This window comes from Ailuropoda melanoleuca, chromosome 10 (genome assembly GCF_002007445.2).
Source record: "Ailuropoda melanoleuca isolate Jingjing chromosome 10, ASM200744v2, whole genome shotgun sequence".
NCBI lineage: Eukaryota > Metazoa > Chordata > Mammalia > Carnivora > Ursidae > Ailuropoda > Ailuropoda melanoleuca.
Window position 1 is genome coordinate 30,216,454 of NC_048227.1, and position 10,043 is coordinate 30,226,496.

A 10,043-nucleotide genomic window follows, 5' to 3' on the forward strand; every position below is an offset into this window, starting at 1 on the left:
CCCCCAGTCACCAAGTCTCCACTCTGTGCAGTTTTCCCATTTCACTGAAAAGGCTCAGGGAGCCTAGGACACTTGCTAAGGCCAACCAGCTTGCACTAGGATTTAGATACACTCAGGCAGGCCAGTGCCAACCTCTGTCCTCTTTTTAACCAGACACCCCGTGGTGTGTATTAGTTCATTATGGGGACAAGTGTTCTTTGGGCACCAATGAAAGCGCCCCCCCCCAAAGTGCCTGGCACCCAGTAAGCACTATTTCAGCTGTTGGACATTCGTTATTATTATTATTATTACTCTGTTCCAGGCGTTGACTGGTACAAGCACTGGGGATTCAGGAGTGAGCAAAACAAAAGTCCTTCCTCACTTGGAGCCTACTTTCTGGTTAGGAGAGATGAGCAACGTTAATGAGTAAAACACATAGTATGTCAGCTGGTACAAGGACTATCGAGAAAATAAAGCAGGGGTTTGGGCAGTTGGGTATGCTGGCCACTTCAGGGGTTGCAGTTTTAAAGGAAATAGTCTGAGAAGGCCTTCTGGGCATTCTAGCCACAGCCTGAAGGAAGTAAGAGAATGAGCCATGTGGATGTCTGAGGAAGGAGCATCCAGGCAGAGGGGATAGTGCAAAGGCCCTGTGGTGGGAGTGTGTGGGTTTGATGAGGATGTATGGGATACGCTATCTCCGGGAGTAGGCGGGTGGGTGACTGCATAGGGAAGTGGAGGTGTTTGGGACACTCATTCTGTGTGTGTGCGCGTGCCTGTGTGCGTGTGTGTGCATGCACGTGCATGACGAACTTAATCCCTTTACCTTACTCGGGCTTCCTGCCAAGACAGCCAGCCTTGATGTACAACACCAAATCCCCGACTGTGGTCATTACCCATTTCCTTCCCTTGGAGACTTTCAGTGTTTGCCTGTCTCTGTATCACGTGCACCCGTGGTTCCTGACTGTGGCTGCCCTTTTGAATTACTCGGGGGGCTCCTGAAACCTCCTGATACCTACACCCAGGAAAACAAAATCTCTGGGGGAGGGGCCCAGGCATCTGATGATTCTAACATGCAGCCAAATTCAGGGCGCCTAGGTGGCTCAGTCAGTTGAGCATCCAACCCTGGATCTCAGCTCAGGTCTTGATCTCAGGGTCTTGAGTTCAAGCCCCGTGATGGGCTCCATGCTGGGTGTGGAGCCTACAAAAAAAAAAAAAAATTAACATGCAGCAATTTGAAGAAACAATACACTTTACTATCAGATGGTATTTTATTCTTCAATTGGCTTTCTCCCATTAAAAAAACTAAAGTTATTTTAAAGGAAGCTTAAATCTGGTAGGGTTGTGAGAACGTTTTCCTTTTTTGACCTCAGTGAAGAGAGAGGAGTTTATCATACTTCTCACTTCTTGGCACATCCTGTTTGTAAAAAGCCTTTTGCTTATTTTTTGTTTTCCTTTCTTTTATCCCCATACTTCACGCTCGCTCTCTTTCTCCCGTAGACAACTTTCCCAGAGATGACCGTTCTAATTGTCGAACGTGGATCTCTTGGTCGAGAGGTATTCTTACTAAATATCTGTGGCTATGGTAGGTGCAGGGATTTTTAATTTTCTCAAAAGGGATTGTGTCATACAGTTCAGTCTGTTTCCTTCTTTTCTCACCCTGCATAGTTTTAAAGACCCAGACTTGGTCCTACCCACGCCTAATCCTCTGCCCCTAATGGCCCCCCGAAATCCGCTGCAGTGCCCATTTGCTGTCTTTTACTTGTCCTTCTCCCTGGTCAGGGGCACCCATTGCCAGCTCACTGCCCATTACAAGTGACACCGTACTCAACATCCTCGACGTGGATGCTTCTAGCAGTCTTGGGATACGGCAGTTTTACCCAGGAGCAGATGTACTGGGATATGTGGGTCACCCTCTTAGAGTCGGGACTCTTCTCCCAGGGGACATTATGGAATTTGGGGTCCAGGGACCAGGCTGGCCTGGAGCTTGGTTGGCCAAGGCTGGCCCTTAGAGCCTATGCTGGCACCAGGCAAACTCTTAACTTCCTCCTGAGTGCGAAGGTCAAGGCTGCTGTGTCTCCAGCTCCTGTCCCTGGTCAGTCCACTTTGTCTCTGCCTCCCGGTCCTTGGAGATCACATTCCTCAAACTTTTGGAGACTGTGTCATTGCACATGGGACTTCTAGAGCTGCCTAGGCTGGCAGGACTGGGGTGGGGGGCAGGGACTGCCCCCAAGACAGAATGAGTATATATGTGTGTGCATGTGGCTTTTTTCTCCCTTCTAATGAAAAGGACCCTGGCTGTGAGTGATAGTGGCTGGGCACGTGGCTATGGGGAAGAGTTTTGGCAGAGTACAATCACCTGGGCAGATTTGCTTTGGGTGTGATTCATCGATCAGTTGTAGAGTGCCCAATTCTGGAAAACCCCTACCCTTCTGGAAAATCCACGGACAGGCCCGCTCAAGAAATACCAATGGGAGACAGGAGGTGGTGACTTGGAAAAACAAACACCAGTCAGTCCCAGCACACACACACACCCTCCCCCAACACCTCCAGATGCCAGCCCTGAGGACACAGGAGGTGGGGGACATCACAGGGGCCCCTGGCCCTTGGCATCCTCATTTGGCTGTGACTGCTCCCCTAGCTCCCCTGCTCCCCTCCAGTTCTCTCACCGGCTGTATCTGCACCTGGGAGACAGTGTAGTACAGGGTTTCCCAAATCCAGTCACCCCCAGGGCCACCTTCCCAATTTTACCATATCCACAAGCCACCTGGGGTAGTATTTAGCTTATATTTTGGTGTAACGCCAGTCCCTGAAAAATGCTTAAAAACACATTCATTTAAGATGTATTTATATCCCTTGTGTCAATGGAGAACCAACAGCCCTCGCCTTAACTAGAGAGTAACTAGAAGGATACACGGAAGGCAGAGCAAAACTGTTAAAATGTAGCTACAACCTGTTGCCCGCAGAAGCCTCTGGATTCCTCCAGGGCTGGTCCCCCTTCCTGAAGGCGGTTGGCAGGCTTGAAAAAGAATTGATGAATTTCACTTCTCCTGGAACTGCTGTTCATCTCGGGGTTGTGTCCTGGCCACTCCGCCGTGCTCACGAGTGGGCTCCCTGAGAACAGAGAGATGAACTTGTATCCAATGCCCCTCGCGTGGCCCTGGACCCCACCAATGTCCTGTGCACTAAAGACATCCCATAAGGTTTTTTTTTTTTTTTTGATCGAGAGAGGGTGGCAGCAACTTGAACTTCCGTGATGCTGAAGAAAGCACTTGGGGTTGTAGGAAGCACTTGTCGTTGCTTACTAAGAAATGTGTGTTGCGTATAATAAATGTTTGTTGCACAAAGGAGCAGTGAATGAGTGAACTCACTGCTAGAATGTAAACTCCACCAGGACAGGATTTTTTCCATGTGTTGTGGTCACTGCTGCGTCCGATTCCTAGAAGGGCTCTGCACCTAATAGGTGCTCCGTGAACATTTGGGAAAGGCAATGCAGGAATCGACGAAAACTGTAAAATAGTGAGCAGGGGGAAGAAGTGATTGACCCCCTAAATGAGTGTTAGCACTATCCCTAGACTCGAGAGACAGGTCTTCTGTCAAGTTGCACGCTCCCCAGTTGCCAACCCTGAGCTGGGGACCAGGGGATGAAGAGAGCAGATAGGAGAAAGCAAGAAAGCTAAGCACAGCCTCGGAGCACTGGCTGGGAGCCTCTCAAGGTTCCCTTAGCAGCCGCTCTTACTGGTGGGAGAGGAGCGTGCTGGGAGCTGCCTTCATGGCAGGGGCAGGGCTGGCAAGTCCCACCAGCAACTGAACCCTCAGTGATGTCCTCCTTACCCCATCCCGCCAACAGGCCACAGACGGGTGGATGGTAGAGGGAGGGGCTGGCTTCTGCACAGGACAATGTGATGCCAAGAAGCATTGTTCATCTCCGAAAGCTTGAGTTTTCTTCTGTACCAGGCTGGAGTGGTGCTTCCTGAAATATGCATATCTGTGGCAGCTCCCCCCCACACACAAAAGGGCACGTTTCTAAGGAAAATCCCCACAGCTTCTAAGAGAGATAGCCACCCCCGGCCCCCCCAAAGGAGTGTTTACATGGAAGCTCGTGTGCTGAGCACAGAACATTCTTATGGGGTAATGTTTAACCAACATGTGGTCGGTGGCGTCACTCTGGTCCTGGGTGGCTCAGTGAGGACCAGGTGAGGGGGCCAGCCTTCTTCCTCATGGGCTTTGAAGGAGGCCGAGCAGCCCCCCTGCCCCTTCCCAGAGCCCTGCTGCCCATCTCAACCCCAGTAGGGAAAGGGCATCATCCTGTTGTTACCTTGAAATAGCAAAATGCTCTCTTTCTAGACTTTTTTTCTAAGCTAATAGGGAAGGCAGGACTTTAATTCCTTGGGGAAAAAATGGTGTTTTAAGCAATTTCTTGGTGCCCATAGAATATGGGCTCAATCCAGGTAAAATAGTCATCCCAGTACCTGTTATGATTTGTGAATATATTTTCTTGCTCAAGAATAGACAAAAAATATGAATGTAATGTCCTGGAAAGTGGGGGCTGGGTCTCATACTTGTAATCCCCACCCCATTCAGGAGCCCTGGCATTTTCGTGTGTAAGCAGTTTTCCCTGATACGGAAATCTGAGATGGACCCGACAATATAAAGTTTCGGACACACTATTCCCAAACCTCAGTGGGGATAAGGACCTTGGGGGAGCTAGGTAAACATGTAGACCTCCAGATCCCACTGTGATTGATTGATTGGTTGATTCATTGATTCATTGATTCATTCATTCTATGACTGTTTGTTGAATTCCTACCATTGAGTAGAGTTGGTAGATTTAGCAAATAAAAATGCAGGATGCCCAGTTAAACTTGAATTTCAGAGCAACAACATATCATTTTTTTAGTGTAGATATGTCTCGTGCAGTAGCCGACACATAACGCTTAAAAAGCGCTTTGTTGTCAGTCTGAAATTCACATTGAACCGGGTGTCTTGTGTTTTATTTGGCAGCCCTCACTGTTCCTGGCAATGGGGATATCGCATGGACAAAGCAAGGCCCCCGACTTCTTGGAATGGACATGCTAGTGAGGGAGATGGACAAACAGCTCGCAGAAGGAGGGATGTTGGAAGTCAGGGTGGCGGGGTACCACGTCCAGGCTTGTCAGGAAGGGAGCACATGTCACCTCGCCATTGGGTCCTGCCAAGTCTGGAAGGGGTGTTAGCATAGCCCACCCACAAAGAGGCTTCTGGAAGGAGAGGGGCACCATGAAAACTAGAACTGCTCACGGTGATGGGGGGGAGGGGAGTGGACGTGTCAGCCACAGTGCGGTGATGTGTGTGGCGTACTCTCGAGTCTGGTGTGCCTATGGTCGGCCAAGTGCAAGATCGGGTTCCTTCTGGTCATGGACAGCACCAGTGTGGCTGACTTCATTCGTCCTCTCGTGCTTTCATTTTTTATTATGGAAAACTTCAAACACATGGAAGTGGAGAGAATCCTATAAAAGACCCCCACGGACCCAATACGAATATCACCATTTTGCCAGTCTTTTCTTGTGATGATCTTTTTCTGATTTTAGCTTTAGTTTCTATTGAAGTATAACACTCTTACAGTAAACTGTACAGCTTGATGAATTTGGATAAAGGTTTTCTGCCTGTGTTTACACCTAGGGAGGCCTCCACGCCAATCGAGATACAGAACATTCCCAGTCACCATGGGCTCTCTCCTGTCCCTTCCTGGCATCTATACTTTCATCAATTGTAGGGCATTATATTGGGGGAAATATTTCTATACATAAGTAAAAAATTTTGAGTCTCTCTCTCTCTCCCCTCTTCTTCCATTCCTTCCTCCCTTCGTCCCTTCTTCCTTTCCTCCCTTCCTCCCTTCCTAGTTTATTTACTGACCTAGTTACTAGAAAGGTAAATTTTGGATTACTAAGAGATCTAGAACAACCTAGATTAATTCAGATTAAAGTAGATTCAGAGATGAGCTTTTTGGATTGTTTTGGATGATTTTGTTCATCTTAAAGGCCTTTCTCCCCCTCCCTCCATCCCTCTCACTGAACACTAATTGGCCAACTCCAGAGGCTGCTGGAGATTGGAAACACAAGCAGCCTCGGCACCTGCCCCTCCCCCATGTTCACAGGGTCCTGGGTGACCTGAGGTGCTCAAGCTGCTTTCTCAGGGTTGCCTTAGGAAGAGAGCAGCCCCTGTGCCATGGGCTCTTAAGGTTGAGGAAGGAGTCATTTAAGCACCCAGCCCGGAGGCGGCTGCTTCCGTGACACACACTGCATGTTCTCCACAGACACTGCAGGAGATCTTCCAGGCAGAGAATACCATCATGCTTCTGGAAAGGTCCATCATGGCCAAGGAGTGCCCACTGAAGGTGGCACAGACGAGGCTGGAGTGCCGGACCCGGCGCCCCAATGTGGAGCTGTGCAGGGACATCCCACAGTTCAAGTGAGTGGGGGAGGCCAGGATGGAGAGGGGTGCGTCTGCAGAGCTCCCAGGAAACCTGGTTCTGAAAAATGGACCCCTCTCCCACCACCACCAATCAGGACATGTAGCCCCACAACTCGACATGACACAGCGGGGGTCTGGAGTTCTGGGGTCCCCTCAATAGCTTCCCCCACCTTGTGCTCTGGGAGCCCTCCAGCTTTCCCCTGAAAGCTAAGGAGAGGGAGCCTCCCAGGCCAGAGACATGGCCTGTGGCCTAGGGTTTCTTCCGTGCCCCGCTGCCAGCCCAGAAGAGAGGCTCCAGCTCCCACCTCCCTTGGTCTCCATCTCCCTCTTGTAAAGTTCTCCGTGAATGCTGGAAGAGTTTAATCCCGCCCATCCCGCTTTGTGAAGGGGGGGCTGCTCCTGTTGACACAGGGCCCCCTCGCTGGGAGGGTGTGAAAAGCTCATGCAGCCCCAGAGCAGGGGTTTGTGAGCATGGGGTCGGAGTTTGGAATGGGATGAGTGCCAGGCAAAGGAGGAAGAGGCCACCAGACATGGGAATTTGTGTGACCGGGGGCAGGCCCCTTGGTTGTGTGGGCCCGCCATACTGGGGGCCCTGTATCAGCTCCCTGTTGCCACACAGCAAATGCCCCACGACTCAGTGGCTTGTCCTCATTCTAAGCTAGATGTGTGGAGGTGTGAAGAGAGCTGGAGAAGTAAAGAGAGGGAGGAAGAGTATTCTGAGAGAAAATGCTGGATGGCTCCAGGTGACGCTGAGTGATGTTTGCACAGCCTCGTTACTGCCAGATAATCACTCAGGAAACGGCAAAGCTGGGTGTGTGTGTTGGCAGGGAGCGGGCAGGGAAAGTGACCCCAGGCTTTGAACTTGAAGGCCTGGCTACCTGCTGCTGGCCTGGAAGCTCTTCACCCCTGGAAGTGGGTGCAGGGTCCAGGGCCCCACCCCAGCTGGGCTGGAAGTGGTCCAGGTCCCTGTTGAGGGCTTGGGGGAAGCTCTCCCATCCCTCCTGCACCCGTCCCTGCTTCTTAGATGCTCAGGTTGGGTTCCAGCACCGTCTGGGTCCGAGGGCTCTCTGATAACCCACCCTAGGGGACTTACACGGAACAGAGCTTTCGGGGACCAGGTTTGTCCTGGAGAACCTACTACTCCAGGACAAGCTCCCCACCTCCTTGTCCACCAGCTGTGCTGTTGAAGTGGGGGGATGGGGAGCATGGATGGGACATGTTGGGCTCAGGAGTCCCAGGTGGAGTGCATGCGTGTGTGCACACAGACGTGTGTGCACACGTGTCTATGTGTATCTGCATGTCTGTATGTATCTGCGTGTGTGCTTTTGTGCGTGCATGAGTGCATTGGGAACTGAGCAGATAACAGGACTCAAGCCGGCTGCCTCTCTAGCAGCTGACCTGCCCCATCTGTGCATTACCTTCCTCATCCCCCATCCTTCCTTTACCACCGCTGGGCCTTCTTTCCTGTTTCTTCTATAGGTGACCCCTCCCCCTCTGACCCTCTCTCTTGGGTCAGCTCCCATGCACGTGCATTCCTGAGAATGAACACCCATTTAAATTTACATTTAAATTAATTAACAGAAACAAATGTGACGACTCAGCTCCTTGTGTCCACGAATCACATTTCAAGTGGGTGGTCAGAGGCTACCATATTGGACAGCAAGGAACATTTCTGTGGCTGCGGAAAGTTCTGTTGGACAGCTCCGGGCTAGAGCCCCAAGGAGCAAAGAGGTTCCAGGCTGCTCTGTGACCTCTCCCTAGCACAGGCCTGCCACAGGCAAGCCCACCCTGATATCCTACTCAAGCCCTTCCAGTAGCGTGTTCCCTGGGCCTGAACCAGAGGTGGGATCTACACCATAGCCCTGCCACGGAGCTGCCATCCACACAGCTCATGTGGCATGTTCATTCGCTAGGCCTGCTGTAACAAGAATTTGTTTGAGTATCTGTTTACAGTTCTCACGGGTATATACCCGGGAGCGGAATTGCTGGGTCGTATGGTAGGTCTACATTTAACTTACCGAGGAACCACCAGATTGTTTCCCTGAACATCCTGTTTCTTCCTTTGTGGGAACACCCTCAACCGCTCCCCCGTCTGCCTGTTCTCCCTCTGTCCTCCCTGCCCCCTGAGCCTTGTTTGTCCTGCTCCCGGCAATCTCCGGTGCCTGGCCCAGCTCCTGTCACCTAGTAGGTACGTCAGTGCTGACCAGCTCGGTGAACTGTGCCTTCTCCTCTGCTCTGGCCACAGGCTGGTGAATGAGGTGTTCACCATCGACGACACCTTGCAGACCCTCAAGCTGAGACTGCGGGAGACACAGGACACACTGCAGCTGCTGGTAATGACCAAGCGCCGGCTGGAGCACGAGCTGGCCATCAAGGCCAACACACTCTGCATCGACAAGAAGTGCATGAGCATGCGCAAGACCTTCCCCTGCACGCCGCGCCTAGTGGGCTACACCTGAGCCACTGCCGCCGGCCCCTGGCGTCCTGCTCCGCGCCTGTTCCGTGTGCAGCATAAACATTGGAAAGGCAGAAAAACAAAACAAAGTGTCACTTTCTCCTTTTCCTCCTATCACGATAAAAACCCCCAAATTATATAAATATATATATATTCAGAGCCAAAATAAATGTGCCCAAACCAAAGATCCTGGAGCTCATTCCTGCTGCAGAACCGGCCTCGTGGCAGATCTGGGAGGAGACAGACTGGTTTCTCGGGGACGGAGCGTTGCGAGGTTCTCGGCATCCCCAGGAATAGAAGGGGGCACATTTTTTTGTTTTATTTTGAAAACTGTTTGTGCATTTAGGAGCACAGCTTAGACCACGGGATCCAAAGATTGGACAGCGGAGCTGAGAGTCCAGAGCCCAGCTGTCGCCTAGGAGCTGTGTGGCCTTGGACAGGCTCCTGACCTGAGCACCCTCATCTATAAAATGAGGTCAGTCACAGGCGGAGGCAGCTGTCCGCTGTGTGGGGCAGGGGCAAAAAGCTAGGATTTGGAGCCAGAAGTCCTGGGTTTGAATCCCAGCTTTTTGAAATTGTTATGGGAGGAAAAGGAGACATTAGTTCTGTGGGTGGGGCAGGAGGAGGCAGGTGAGGGTCGAGGAAAAGCTCTAGGAAGACGTGACATTGCTCGAGAAGGTTAAACATGGAACTCTTGCACGACCCAGCAGTTGTACTCCTAGGTATATAACCAGGAGCACTGGAAACAGATACTCAAAAACAAACAAAAACAAAAACACAACACTGGTACATGGACATTCGTAGCAGCCCTAAGTACAATAGCTCAAAAGTGAAAACAGCCCAAATGTCCATCAATGAATGGAAAAACAAGATGCAGCCTGTCCATGCGATGGAATTTTATTCTGCGTAAAAGAAACAAACACCTGCTTCAACACGGATGAGCCTGGAAGACATCACACTAAGTGAAAGAAACCAGACACAAAAGGCCACATATCGTGCGGTTCCATTTATATGCAGTGTCCAGAATGGGCAAATCCCAAAAACAGCAGCTTACTAGGTGCCAGGGAGAGGGAGGGGGTGGGGAAGGATGCTCAGCTAAATGCCACAGAATTGCTCCCTTTACATGGTTAATTTTATGTCACGTGAAATTCACCTCAAT

General features: G+C 50.9%; 1 protein-coding gene across 1 annotated transcript in view; it reads left to right on the plus strand.

Moving 5' to 3' along the window:
* Nucleotides 1-9,048, plus strand: part of TEKT5 (tektin 5) — a 49,987-nt gene extending 40,939 nt beyond the window's left edge. The window contains exons 8-9 of the mRNA XM_019803163.2: nucleotides 6,272-6,426; nucleotides 8,675-9,048. Of these exons, the coding sequence (XP_019658722.1) occupies nucleotides 6,272-6,426; nucleotides 8,675-8,888 (369 nt within the window). The 3' untranslated portion in view covers nucleotides 8,889-9,048. The remainder of the gene's footprint in view (nucleotides 1-6,271; nucleotides 6,427-8,674) is intronic.
* Nucleotides 9,049-10,043: the final 995 nt, after the last annotated feature.